The 15088-nt window shown below is 49.8% G+C and overlaps 1 protein-coding gene across 1 annotated transcript; it reads right to left on the bottom strand.

Moving 5' to 3' along the window:
* Positions 1-657: 657 nt before the first annotated feature.
* On the bottom strand, positions 658-1581 carry LOC311194495 (olfactory receptor 14A16-like; the record flags this gene model as incomplete). Its single annotated transcript, XM_084267601.1, has 1 exon — positions 658-1581. The coding sequence occupies one exon, from the start codon at positions 1579-1581 to the stop codon at positions 658-660; it is 924 nt and encodes a 307-aa protein (XP_084123727.1).
* Between the last annotated feature and the right edge of the window lie 13507 nt (positions 1582-15088).

Here is a 15088-nt window from a genome sequence, read left to right on the forward strand (position 1 = left end):
CATTCCAACATGGCTTTCTACAGGGACTGCAGGGGCATCTTTCTCTCTAGCACCTGGGGTGCCTCTCCCCCTTACCCCTGCCATTGGTGTCTGCACAGCTTGTTACACCTTCTCACTCCCTTCTCTGGGGGCAAAATGAAGCTGCATGTGGTTTTTTCTCCTAAATGTGATTCCCAGAGGTGCTGTGACCAGCGCTGATGGGCTCAGCCCTGGTCAGCAGCAACTCTGGCCTTGAATCAGCAGATGTTTACTCTTCAGGGCCAGCGGGGAGCTTCTGGCTGCTCCTTACAGACGCTGTTGTCTGCAGCCCCCGGTTCTCTAACAGCACTCAGCTACGCAGAACTGTGACAATAATTCAGCTGAGGAGAATGTTCTTGTAATTTTTTTATAGATGACAGGATAAAGAAAAATTTGTGCACCTTTCAAGGGAGACATGATGGAAAGAGAGCACAGCTCATCCTTACAAAGTGTCTGAGTCACACAAGAACAGGAGATACTGCATTAGGAATGAGGTAAACATTGACCATGTTATTATAGTTTAGACAAAATAGAAGGAAAAAACATTGAACAATTAAAAACCCTACTAAATACAGACTGGTCCCAACATGAATAACATTGCCAGTGATATACAGAAATACATTAGCAGTTTGGTACTGCTTAGAAACAACCAGTCTTCAGTTTCCACACGGCATCCTTGAGCTCCTGGTTCCTCATGCTGTAGATGAGGGGGTTCACTGTTGGTGGAAAAGTGCAGTAAAGGAATGCTGCTACCAGGTCCAGAAATAGGGAGGAGATGGAGGGGGGCTTAAGGTGGGCAAACAAACCAGTGCTGAAAAACAGGGAGACCACGGCCAGGTGAGGGAGGCAGGTGGAAAAGGCTTTGTGCCGTCCCTGCTGCGAGGGGATCCTCAGCACAACCCTGAAGATCTGCACATAGGACAACATGATGAACACAAAACACCCAGAAGCTAAACAGACACCAACCACTATGACTCCAATTTCCCTGAGGTAGGCATTTGAGCAGGAGAGCTTGAGGATCTGGGGGATTTCACAGAAGAACTGGTCAACAGCATTGCCATGGCAGAGGGGCAGTGAAAATGTATTGGACGTGTGCAGCACAGCATTGAGAAACCCACTGGCCCAGGCAGCTGCTGCCATGTGGACACAAGCTCTGCTGCCCAGGAGGGTCCCATAGTGCAGGGATTGGCAGATGGCAACGTAGCGGTCATAGGCCATGACAGTGAGAAGAGAGGCCTCTGTGACGATCAAAAATACAAAGAAAAAGAGTTGAGCCACACATCCTGTGTAGGAAATGGCCCTGGTGTCCCACAAGGAATTGGCCATGGATTTGGGAACAGTGGTGGAGATGTAGCCAATGTCAGTAAGAGAGAGGTTGAGGAGGAAGAAGTACATGGGGGTGTGGAGGTGGTGGTCACAGGCTATGGTGATGATGATGAGGCCATTGCCCATCAGAGCAGCCAGGTAGATGCCCAGGAAGAGCCAGAAGTGCAGGAGCTGCATCTCCCGTGTGTCTGCAAAGGGCAGGAGGAGGAACTGGCTGATGGAGCTGCTGTTGGACATCTGCTGTGGTCAAGTGTGGAGACCTGTCCAAAGAAGAAAAGGCACAGTGAGTTGTTAGGGTACTATTCTTTAAAGAAAACCTCTTTCAATGTAAACTGGATGAGGGATTCAGGAGGACTTTTGTCAGGTCCCTTTTGGGAAGTGTGCTTTGTGCTGGTTGGAGCATGTCACTGCTGGGAGGATGGTCGGCTTGGAGGTCCCAAGGCTGGAAGGAGTGGGACAGAGAGAAATTCACTCAGGGGCTTCTTCTCACTGGGGGTCAGGCTGACAAGGACAAGACTAGGCATAAACCCTGTAGTTTGGATGTAGAATCTGTGCCAGGTATCAGAAACAGGGGGTTGTTTTGGGAAAGGGTCAGCACTGCAGGGGATGTCAGGGAGGTAAAAATCCCCACTCCCACGACATTTCAGGGAGAAGCTCCTTCTGTTTCTGCTGCCTGGAGCTGTCCCTGGAGCTGCTTCTCTTTGCCCATGTCACCTCCCGCTCTGTGCTCACAGACCGCTTCCAACCTGCCCTGCACTGAGCTCTGCTCTGCAGACCCCTCCTGGCACTGCCACAAGGTGCAGGGACCAGCGGAAGCTCAAATATCTTCATGAGAATCAGGTTTTCATTGCATATTCTTGAGGGGAGAAATCAGTTCTAATACACCACAGTCAGCACAGCCCACAGGAGAGGAAAAGTCAAAGCAAAGACTCTGCCTACAGGAAAATGATTCCTTGATGTTGTTCTTCAAATTCCCTTTGGAATTTCTTAAGGATCAGCTGGAGCTGGGAGCAAAGCAGACCCAGGCAGCAGTGTCTTACTGCAGAAGGACCTTACGCTGCTCTTCCCTTGGTCACTCACTCAACCCACAGGTCCTTCTCTATCCCTGGGGAAACCCCCAAGCCAGGCTGAGTGCTGACCCTGGCAGCAGCAGATTCCCTGCCCCAGCACACAGCCCCCAGGGGCACAAGGACGCTGTTCACAAGGACAGCCCTGGGCACCCTTGTGCGCACACGATGCTTCACACCTCTGCAGCCATGCCCAGGAGAAGACAGCTGTCCTGCTCTGTCCCTCTGATGGGACAGAAGGGCATCCCTTCCAGGCAGCACTTTCTGGTCCTACAGAGAACCTGTCCTCCTGACAGACCCCACACACTGCCCCATGTCCCAGCTTTAGGAGATCCCTCCAGGAACAGAACCTGCATTGTCCTGCACCCACAGACATACCAGGGAGAGTGCTGTGGAGATTTGTCCTCCAGTGAGCTCTCAGCATCCATCAGCTCTCTCAGCCTCACAGGTCTCCCCTCGGTGCCTACAGGCAGTGTCCCCAGCCCTGTGTGCTTGGCAGAGGAGCTGCTCCTGGGCAGAGCTGTCCCTCTGCAGCGCTGCTGGGTTGCCATGAGCTTCCTTCATCCCAGGAGCTCAGCCCAGCTCAGCAGGAGAAGACCAGTTCTTCTAGGCTCCCTCTGGTGTCTCAGGCCTCATGGGGATGTTTCTATGATCTCATCTTTGATGTTCCCTCCCTCAGCTGGGGAGAAATCCCTGTGTCCATCAGAGTACTTTCTTCTGATCAAACCAGAGCTGGGCAGGACAATCACCTTTCCTTGTCTCCCCATGAGACAGGACCCCCAGGCAGGGACAGGGACAACTCACTTTCCCCCTGTGAAAGGAAGGGAATAAGGTGAGCAGTTGGGCTTTTCTTGGTGTTTCACAAAACAAAATCAGGAAAAACAAATCTACAAAGCTCTGCTCTGCAGTTGGGGGAAGTGGGAACCATCATTTGGAAAAGATCATATATGTCAAAAATGACAGACCTTCTGCTGCAAGGACAAACTGACACCTGAACAGCTCACATGACAGCCCCATACATCCAGTGGCACCATCAGATGGCAGGAAATGCACCTCCCAAAAAAGAACTTTCCCAATGTCTAATAGAACAGGGATAGCCAGTCCTTGTGTCTCCAGCAAGAACGTTTTGCTCAGGGAAGAGTGGCCCATGTTCTCACTGCCTTGTTCTCCTTGCAGAGGGCTCCATGCAAAGAGGCAGAGAATGTCCAACACCAGCTTCATTCCCCACTTCCTCCTCCTGGCCTTGGCAGACACTCGGGTGGTGCAGTGGGTTTCTCAGTGCTGTGCTGCACACGGCCAGTACATGTTCCCTACCCCTCTGCAAGGGCAATGCTGTTGGCCAGTTCTTCTCTGCAGTCCCTTAGATCCTCATCCTCTCATGCTCAGATGCCTACCCCAAGGAGACTGGTCTTCTTGTATGTAGTCCCTGTTTGGTTTTATGGTGTTTTGTGGGCTACCTGGGGAGGTTTAATGTCAGGATTGTCTTTTGGCACTTGCACCTTTTTTTGGGAGCTACTGCTGGACATTTACAGTTTCCTGGATGGAAACTGGTAGAGCCCAAAAATGACATCAGGCAAAGTTAGGACTATTCCCTTGACAAGGAATGCTTTGAGCCCAAGGTTCTGGTGCTTCTCATCCGATACCTGAGGAGTTTTCATGCCAGTAACATTTTTCAGCCCTTGCATCTTTTGTTTCAATAAAATTGTGAGATGGTTAGCATATGGGGTTGGACCCGATGATCTCTCCAGGTCCCTTCCAACCCCTGTGATTCTCTGATTCTATGATATTCAAAGGCAGATGCTGGTAGAGGCTTAACATGAAGCCAGGCACTGTTAGGACCAATCGCTTGGCAAGGGAAGACCTAAGCCTCAGGCTTAGTGGCCTTGTTTTTATTCTGCATGGGGGAGGTTCAGTCCAGGAACATCTTTCCACTTTTTCATCTTTTGTTTGGGGGATATTGCTGGATTTTTAGAGTGTTCGAAGGTGGATACTGGTAGAGCCAGAAAATTACATCAGGCACTTTTAGGACTGTTCTCTTAAAAAGGACAGTCCTGACCCAAAGGTTATGGGGTCTTCTTGTCCACTGCCTCACGAGGTTTCCAGCCAGGAACATCTTTCATCTTTCTCAACTTTTCTTTGTGTGTCATTACTCTATGTTTAGCATGTTTGAAGTTGGGTGCTGGTAGAGTCCAAAAATGATGTCAGATATTCTTAGGACCGACCCTTGGCAAGGAAAGCCCTGAGCCCTAATGTTCCTGGGTCTGATAGTGTGTTTCCTGGAGAGGTTTCAGGCCAGGGACATTTTTCTGCCCTCACACCTTTTGTTTGGGTTATATTGCTGGACATTTAGCAGTTTTGAAGCTGGACAATGTTAAAGTCAGAAAATGAGGTCAGGCAGATTTATGTCCACTCCCATGGCTACAAAAGCCCTGACCCCCAAGTTAGGGGGGCTGTAACTGGGCTACCTGTAGAGGTTTTAGACCACAAACTTCTTTCATTGCTCATACCTTTTGTTTGAGATGTACTGCTGTACGTTTAGCAAGGTCAAATGTGGTTGCTGGTAGAGCCAGAAAATGATGTCAGGCACTGTCAGGATGATTCCACTGCCTATGACAACCCTGAACCCCAAGGTAACTGGGCCTGCTAGTGGGCTACCTTGGGAGGTTTCAGGCCAGGAATATTACTAGGCCCTCACCACTTTTGTTTGGGAGCTAGTGATGGGCGTTTAGAAGTTTCAAAACTAGAAGCTGGTAGAGCTAAAACCAGATGCCTTGCATTGCTATGAACATTCCATTGTCAATGCATCTTTGGGCTACCTGGGGAGGTTTCTAGCCAAGAAGATCTTTAGGGCCTTGTACCTTCTGATTGGCAGCTATAGCTGCTGGAAGATCCTGAAAATTATATCAGACATTGTTAGGACCATTCTGTTATCTATGAAAGCCCCGAGTCCCAAGGCTCCTGTGTCTGCTAGTGGGCTACCTGGGGAGGTTTCAGGCCAGGAACATCTGTCGTCACTCAAACATTTTGTTTTGGAGGCATTTAGCAATTTCTAAGGTGGACACTGGTAGAGCCTGAAAATGATTTCAGGAGCTTTTAGGATAGTTCCCTTGGGTAGGAATCACAGAATCATAGAATCACAGAACATTAGGAGTTGGAAGGACTTCAAAAGATCATCTAGAGCAGGATGACATAGACTGAATTACATAAAAATGCATCCAGGCAGGTTTTGAATGTCTCCAGAGAAGGACAGTCCACAGCCTTTCTGGGCAGGCTGTCCCAGGACTCTATCTAACTCACAGGGAAAAGGTTTCTCCTTACATTCACATGGAACTTCCCATGCTCCAGCTTGTACCTGTTGCCTTCTCCTCCTGCATGAACCTGTTGCCTTCTCCTATCACTGGCCATCACTGAGAAAAGCCTGGCTCTGTCCTCCCAACTCTCACCATATTTATAAAGATGAAGAAGGTCAACCCTCAGTCTCCTCTTCTCCAAGCTCAAGAGTCCCAGCTCCCTCAGCCTTTCCTCATAAGGAATCATCTTGGTGGCCCTGCCCTGGACTCTTTCAAGGAGTTCTCTGTCCTTCTTGAACTGAGGGGCCAAGAACTGGACACAACATTCCAGGTGTGGTCTCACCATGGCAGAGGAGAGGGGGAGAAGGATATCTTTTGACCTGCTAACCACATCCTTTCTAACACACACTAGGATGCCATTGGCCTTCTTAACCAGGAGGAATATTGCTGGTTCATGGTTATCCCTCTGTCCCCCAGGACCCCTCTCACCTACACTGCTCTCCAACAGGCCAGTCCCTAACCTATACTGGTACTTGGGGATCTTCCTTTAGATATGTGAATAGGAAGAGGATGACCAGGGATAATGTGGGTCCCTTGCTGAATGAGGAGGGTGTCCTGGTAACGGGGGATGCTGAGAAGGTGGAGATACTGAATGCTGCCTTTGCTTCGGTCTTCATATCAAAGGCCCCCCGGGACCCACACACACTGGATGAAAGAAGTAATGTTTGGGAAATGAAGAGCTTCCATCTGGTTGAGGTAGGGGAGGTCCAGGAGTGTCTCAAAGGGATTAATGCACACAAATCCATTGGCCCGGATGGGTTATATCCACGTGTGCTGAGGGAGCTGGTGGAGGTGATTGCTGAGCCGCTCTCTATCATCTTCGATAGGTCTTGGATAAAAGGCAAAGTGCCTGAGGACTGGAGGATAGCCAATGCCACTCCAGTCTTTAAAAAGGTCAAGAAGGACGATCTGGGCAACTATAGGCCAGTCAGCCTCACCTCTGTCCCCAGAAAGGTGATGGAACAGCTTGTTCTGGATGCCATCTCCAAGCAATTGGAAGAGAAGAAGGTCATGAGGAGTAGTCAGCATGGAGTCACCAAGGGGAGATCGTGCTTCACCAATCTCATAGCCTTCTATGATCTCATAACAGGCTGGGTCGATGGAGAGAGAGCAGTGGATGTCATCTACCTTGACTTCAGCAAGGCCTTTGATACTGTCTCCCATGACATCCTGATAGCAAAGCTGAGAGAGCATGGGATAGATGAGTGGACGGTGAGGTGGGTTGAGAACTGGGTGTCGGACCGAGCCCAGAGGGTTGTGATTCGAGGAGCAGAATCTGACTGGAGGCCTGTGATTAGCGGTGTTCCCCAGGGCTCGGTGTTGGGTCCAGTCCTGTTTAATATCTTCATTGACGACCTTGATGAGGGAACAGCATCCACTCTCAGCAAGTACCCGATGAGACAAAGCTGGGAGGAGTGGCTGGCACACAGGAACACTGCGCTTCCATCCAGAGAGACCTGGACAGGCTGGAGAGCTGGGCAGGGAGAAACCAGATGAAGTTCAACAAAAGCAAGTGTAAAGTCTGGCACCTGGGAAGGAAAAACTGCTGGGATCAGTACAGGTTGGGGGATGAGCTGCTGGAGAAGAGCTCTGTGAAGAAGGACCTGGGGGTCCTGGTTGATGACAGGTTGGCCATGAGCCAGCAGTGTGCCCTGGTGGCTGAGAGAGCCAATGAGATCCTGGGGTGCATCAGGAGGAGTGTGGCCAGCAGGTTGAAGGAGGTGATCCTCCCTTGGATCTACTACTTTGCCTTGGTCAGGCCCCACCTGGAGTATTGTGCCCAGTTCTGGGCTCCCTCGTATAAAAAAGCCAGGGATCTCCCGGGGAGAGTCCAGAGGAGGGACACAAAGATGATGAAGGGCCTTGAGCATCTCCCCTGTGAGGAGACGCTGAGTGAGCTGGGGCTGTTCAGCCTGGAGAAAAGAAGACTAAGGGGGGACCTTATTAATGTTTATAAATATCTTAAGTATGGAATGCAGGGGTAAATGGCCAGACACTTTTCAGTGTCTGTGGAGAAAAGACAAGGGGCAATGGCTGCAAGTTGGAGCATAGAAAGTTCCGCACCAACATGCGGAAGAACTTTTTCAAAGTGAGAGTGATAGAGCCCTGGGACAGGCTGCCCAGGGAGGTTCTGGAGTCTCATCTCTGGAGATATTCAGGACCTGTCTGGAAGCCTATCTGTGTAATATGAGGTGGTGAGCGGATTTGGCAGGGGGGTTGGACCCGAAGATCTCTCGGGGTCCCTTCCAACTCCTATGATTCTATCATAGGCTAGGTAGGAAGGGTGGGTGAGTTTCCCTCTATGTTACAAAGTGGATAGACTGTAAGGAGCTCCCTCTGAGAAGTGGCCAGGAGCAGGTTGAAAGCCTGTGGGTCAGAATTAGGGGTGGGACAAATGATGAGCAGCTGGTGATAGGGGTCTACTACAGGCCATATGGTCAAAGAGTATACTGACGAGGCCTTCCTCCTTCAGCTGCAGGAGGCATCGCAGTCACAGGCACTCATCCTGATCGGGGACTTTAACCACCCGGACATCTGCTGGGAAAACCACACAGTGAGCTGCAAGAGATCTAGGAGACTCCTGGAGTCTATAGATGACAACTTCCAGTGATCGCTGAGGTGCTCTCTATCATCATTGACAGGTCTCAACGAACAGGAGAGGTGCCTGAAGACTGGAGGATACCCAATGTCAGTCTGGTATTCAAAGAGGGCAAGAAGGAGCATCCAAGTAACTACAGGCCAGTCAGTCTCACCTCTGTCCCTGGAAAGGTGATGAAACAGCTTGTTCTGGATGCCATCTCCAAGCAATTGGAAGAGTTTCTATGACCATGTCTGAAATAATCAGCATAGCAGTGGATCTGCAAACCAGCACTTGTGATTGCTCTACAGATTTCCCTTCCCCTTGGACCATTCAGAAACCTCTCAACCATCCAGCTGCTGCTCTGAGTTTCAGGGAGTTAAACCCTTGCCTTTCTGGCAGTTGTCTGACTCATTCTGTCTTTAGTCAGCTCTTGAGTTGCAGTGATTTCACAGTCTCCTTCCTCACTAGAACATTTCTCACAGGGTTAAGCTTTGTGGCAGGTGAACCTCACTGGTGGCAGATTGCACTTGGCATAGAGTGAGAAGTGTTTGATTTAATGGTGAATCTTGTCAGGTTTCTTGTGTTGGTGGGAAAATAACTCCCTCTGTGCTGCCTGTGTGCAGCCAGTTCTCTAAGGAAAGCAGGGGAGCTGGTACAGAGGGGCTGTAATGCCCCACTGTGGAGTGCAGCAGAGAGACCTGATGTAAGGACAAGGGATGCAAGTCCCAGCTGGCTGATGAGAGTCATGGTGGGCTTGTGGAGATGTGCAGCAAGGTTGTCCCCACTGTTCCAGACCTCAAGGAACCATTTTTCTAAACAGTCCAGACCTCCTTAGGAGTCACCCTGGATCAATCTCAAACAGAGGTTATCACCTCCCCTCTACAGTGAAAATAATAACCTACAACCTTAAAAATAAATCAAATTTACTCTGAGCTCCCTTTGAAACAGCTTCAATGATCTGTACATCTTCTGAAGACTTGAAGATAATTAATCAAGAGACATAGCTCGTTAAGGCTTGGCTTTTATTCTTATGAGCCCTTGGGTGCATTTGGTGCTGAGTCCTTGAAGCTCAGGTACTGAGAGGAGATTACACAAGAAGTCCATGTCAAAAGCAGAAGCCAAAGTACCCTGAAGTATTAATGAGTCCCACTGAGAGCCATTGCTGGCTGAGCCTCCCCAGGGACTCGTTAGAACAGGTAATTGGAGGCCATGTTGGCTGGTAGGCAAAGGCAATGTACAAGCAGCTGAAATGCTGAGAAAGCCCTGGGTTGGTTTGATGAAGCAGAAAGGCCAAGCCCTGACCCCCAGGCAAGGGAAAACAGGTCCTGTCCCTCAGGCATTGCTCAGGGCTCCTCCTGGTGCAGTGTGGGGTGTGTAATGTTGAGGGAAGTACAACAGGATGAGGGTTTCTCCTTGTTGTCTGTCCCAAGCCCATCTAGAAATTCATCTGTCCTCCATTTAAATAAAAGGAAGACCAGGGAGACCCTCCATCCCCTATCAGATTCAGGAGGAAACATTGTTTAGAGATGAGGCCAAGACTGAGGTGCTTAATGAAATCTTTGCCACTGTCTTTAGTAATAGGAGCAGTTGTACAGAGAGAATCCAATTCCCTGAGCTTGGAGACAGGGACAGGGAGCACAATGACCCAACCTCAATCCAGGAGGAGATGGTCCTGCTGCACCACAGAGATGTGCACAGATCTGTGGGGCTGGATGGGATGCAGCCAAAGGTGCTGAAAATCTGGCAAGGGGGGTTCACCAAGCCACTTTCCATCAGTCCTGGCTGACTGCGGAGGTACCAACAGACTGGAAATCAGTCAACGTAACCCCCTATATAAGAAGGGACAGAAGGATGATCTGGGAAATTACAGGCCTGATAGTTTGACTTCAGTCCCAGAGAAGCTGATGGAGCAGATCATCCTGAGCATTATTATCCAGTTCTTGAAGAACCCCCAGCTGATCAGGCCCAGTCAGCTTGGGTTCATAAGGGCAGGTCCTGTTTGACCCACTGAATCTCCCTCTATGACAGAGTGACCTGCTTCTTGGACAAGGGAAGGGCTCTGGATGTTGTCTACCTTGACTTTAGCAAGGTCTTGGACACAGTTTCCCACCACCTTCTCTTAGAGAAGCTCACTGCTTGTGGCTTGGAAATTGTGGTTGTTCAGCCCCAAGCAATGGCTGAGCACCACATGCTGCTCGCTCACTCCCGGAAGAGAAACAGACAGAGCCTCTGTGGGTTGGGATAAGGACAGTTTACTGACAAAGGCACCATAAAAGGGGAAAAATAACAGCCCCAATTGCACTCACACAGAGAGTACCTTGCAAACCCAACAATAACAGAGTGCTGCACCATAGTACGATCACCCCTCCCTAACCAGCCCCTTTGATGGGGAAGTGATGTCAGGTGGTGTGGAAAACAGCCCAGGCAAACTCATCTCACCTGTGCTGGCTGCTTGGGCAGGTGAGCTCTGGCCTGGCCAGAACCAGGACATTATCCACCCCTGTTTCCACAACATCTACACCATGCCCAGATCTCACGTTTTCAGTGTATTGGGGAGGTTCATAACATCATTTGTCTATTATTTAGACCATCTGCCATGGACTGATTTTGTTATACACCGACAATTTAGTGGCTGTCCTCACCTAGAACTAAAACGCCTCAGCATACACACTGGACTTCCCCATCCTTTCTCATCACCCACCAAGTGCAGATCCCAGTTCTAGAGGGTTCCACCACCCATTGCTTTTGCCGCAGTCTTTCACAGCCCATTGTACCTCTTGATTTTCCCGGGGTCTGGTGCACGGTGGGGATATGATATCCCCATTCGATGGCCTGTTCCTGGGCCCCGGTGTCTATGAGATTATTCCAGAAATGAGTCCCATTGTCTTCTTTCTGGAGGGCCATGTCGCCAGAGGGCTTGCTTCTCAAGACCCAGGATGGTGTTCTAGTTGCTGGCATGGGGCACATACTATGTTCCTAGGCAGCCACTGGTTGCTTTTACCACTGTGAGCACACACCACTTGCCTTGGCATGTCTGTGGGAGAGTGATGGAATCGATCTGCCAGGCCTCTCCATACTTGTATTTCAGCCTCCATACCACAGAGGTTTGGTTTGCTTGATTGAGGCACATGTTTCACATTCATGGATGACCTGTGGGATAGCGTCCATGGTCAAATCCACCACGCGTTCACGAGCCCATCTGTATGTGGCATCTCTTCCTTGATGGCCTGAGGTGTCATGGGCCCAGCGAGCTATAAAGAATTTGCCCTTACATTGCCAGTCAAGGTCTACTTGAGTCACTTCAATCTTAGCAGCCTGGTTGGTCTGCTGGTTGTTTTGATGTTCTTCATTAGCTCGGATCTTGGGTATCTGGGCATCTACATGACATACTTTTACAGTTAGGCTCTCTAACTGGACAGACATGTCTTGCCACAATGAAGCAGCACAGATGGGTTTGCCTCCACACTGCCAGTTGTTTTGTTTCCATTGCTGCAACCACCCCCACAGGGCATTGGCCACCATCCAGGAGTCAGTATAGAGGTAGAGCTTTCGCCTTTTTTCTCTTTCAGCAATGTTCAGGTCTAACTGGCTGGATTCACCTTTTCCTTCAGTAGCTTCTGCTACTCATCTTATATGAGCAGCTTTCCATCTCCGATGCTTTCCCACAATGCCACAGGACACATCGGTGCATAGGGCATGTTTTTTTTCATTTTCTGGCAGTTCACTGTATAGTGAGGCCTCATCAGCACATGTCACCTGCTCCTCTGGTGATATTCCATAATCTTTGCCTTCTGGCCAGTCTGTGATCACTTTCAGGGTTCCTGGGTGATTGGGGTTTCCTATTCAAGCCTGCTGTGTGATAAATGTGACCCACTTGCTCCACGTAGCATGAGTGGCATGTTGTGTAGGAGGGGCCTTCCCTTTGAACATCCAGCACAGTACTGGCAGTCGGGGTGCCAGGAGGAGCTGGGCTTCAGTCCAAGTCACTTCCTAAGTGGCTTGAACCCCTTCACAGGTGGCCAGTATTTCCTTTTCTGTTAGAGTGCACAGATCGTCTGTAGCCCCAACTCCAAAATCCCAGAGACTGACCTTGAGCCTCCCCTGGTGCTTTCTGCCAGAGTCTCCAGGTAGGGCCATTCTCCCTGGCTGTGGTGTAGAACACATTCTTTACATCTGGCCCTGTCTGGATGGACCCAAGGACTACTGCATGGACTGTCTCCTGTTTGATCTCTTCAAAGGCTTCTCATTGCTCAGGGCCCCATTGGAAATCGGTCTCTTACCAGGTTATATGGCAGAGAGGGCTGACATTGAGACTGTGGTTTGGGACGTGCATTCTTCAGAAACCCACAGTGCCTAGGAAAGCTTGTGTCTCCTTTGTGCTTGTTGATAGAGACATAGCTGCTGTTGTATTGATAACATCCACTGGGATCTGATGACACCCATCCTGCTACTTTATTCCTAAAAAATGGATTTCTTAAGCAGGTCCTTTGCCCTTACTTTGTCTGATGGCAAAACCAGCTTTTAGCAGAATTAAGACATTTTTTTTCCTTTCTCAAAAAATTCCTCAGCTGTCTGTCCCATACAACGATGTATGGGATATCACTGTATGGGACTCATCAGGCTTCACCATGTCCCAGCATAGTCTGGATCAGTCCATGGCAGATGGTGGGGCTGTGTTTCCAGCCCTGGGGCAGTCGATCCAGGTGTACTGCATTCCCTTCCAAATGAAGACAAACTGTGTCCTGCACTCTGCCACCAAAGGAGTCAAGAAGAAAGCATTTTCAGTGTTGATTGTGGAGTATCACTTGGCTGGTTTTAACTTCAGTTCATACTGGAGTTCCAGCATGTCTGGCACTGCAGCACTCAGAGGCAGCGTGACCTCGTTCAGGGCACGATAGCCCAGAGTCAGCCTCCACTCTGCATTGGACTTCTGCACTGGCCAGATTGGACTGTTGAAGCGTGAGCAGGTTCTACCAATCACTCCCTGACTCTCCAGATGATGATCAGTTCCTGAATGGGAAGCAGGGAGACTCTTGGGTGTGGTACTGTTGCCTGTGCACCATCATGGTAGCAATTGGTACTCACTGTTCTTCAACCTTTAGCAGCCCCACAACAGAAGGGTCTTCTGACAGTCCAGGCACAAGAGACGCTTATTCAATTTCTTCTGTCCTTGAGGCAGCTATTCCAAAAGCCCACTGGTACCCTTTTGGGTCTTGGAATGCCCTCTCTGCAGGAAGTCTATGCACAGGATGCACAGAGATGCAGACCATCAGGATCACACTAAATCATCTCTCACATGGATAATCCCCTGAAATAATGGATATCCTGCTCCATGGTTGTCCACTTGTCTGGCTAATAGACAACATCTTCAATGAACTGGTACCTTGCCCTTACACTTGATAGAAGTCACCTCCAGAGGCTGAGGGCTTGAGCCTTCCTTACAATTGCCTTCTAACTGCCTCCTTCTCTGGACAGGGTTCCCAGCTGCTTGGCCTCCCTGCCTTCTCCCTGCTGCGTGTCCCATTGTCCTAGCATCGGAGCAGCCAGGTGATGATGTGCTCCCCTGGAATGCGCCTGAAGGCTTGTCTTTCAGCTCAAGGACAAGGATCGGGTTATAACCTCTGGTATTGCCTCTTCAGGTCCTTGCAATGGTCCCAGTTCATCATCATCTTTCACAATGGGGACTGATTTCTCCATGTATTTCTTCTTCTGGATAGAGGTGACTGACAGTCGTACTGGTTGGCTATCTGGATCAGCTCTGGGGTTGGCCTCTGAGGTTTGAGCACCCATGGTGCTTGTTGGGGAGACTGGAGGAGCTGCACTCTCTGAGGCACGGGTAGCTCCAGTGCCTGTTGTAAGGGATCTTTCTGGCTCAGCTGTGGTGGTGTTTTCTGAGACCTGGGCAGCCACAGTGCCTCTGGATCTGTTTTTCTTGTCTAGGTATTTTTTCATGCCCTCCCACACACCATGCCACCCCTGACCCTACAGCCCAGGGAAGACCTCCTGGCAATATTCTTGGAGCAGTTTTTGGTAACACGTAGGTCCAGAGAGATGTTCAGGAGAGAGAGCAAGACACATATGCTGGTCTGAACATCCCAGGATAGTCAACATTCTCAGCAGATGCTGTAAAAAGCCAAAAGGGAAAAGGGGAGGAGAAAGCACCCCTCACCTCATCCTCTACCGTTATCAAAACCTTCAGGCCCCACCTTGTGATTTAAAAAGGCGTGTGGTGGTTCAGCTCCAAGCAGTGGCCTAAGTACAGTTTACTGACAAAATCACAATGAAAGGAGGACAAAACCAGCCCACAGTGAATTTCACTTATACCCAGTTATGACCCAATAACTGCACAACATGATGACCAATCCGATGACTTGGCTGCACTTGCACTGCCCTGGAGGCACCAGGAGTGCCCCTCCCCAACAAGCCCTTTTTATAGGGGAGTGATGTCAAGTGGTGTGAAAAACAGCCTGGGCTAACTCAGCTCTCCTGTGCTGCCTGCCTGGGGAAGTTAATACTGCCCTGGCAAGATGCAGGACAGATGGGATGGGATTGGGATGATGTAGTCAAGGCACCCATCGATCATGAGGCGTGTCAGTTTGCCAGGGTTGTTTGCCTGTGCAGCTGTAAAGTCACAGGCTGTAAGAGGTTCTAAGTACCCTATTACCTGCCCAAATTCTTCCACAAAACCTGCCAGCCAGGGACTAGCTGCTGAGGGAGGGGAAAATGTTGGAGAGACTATAACAGTG

The sequence above is a fragment of the Gallinula chloropus genome, assembly GCF_964237585.1.
Source record: "Gallinula chloropus genome assembly, chromosome: 8".
NCBI lineage: Eukaryota > Metazoa > Chordata > Aves > Gruiformes > Rallidae > Gallinula > Gallinula chloropus.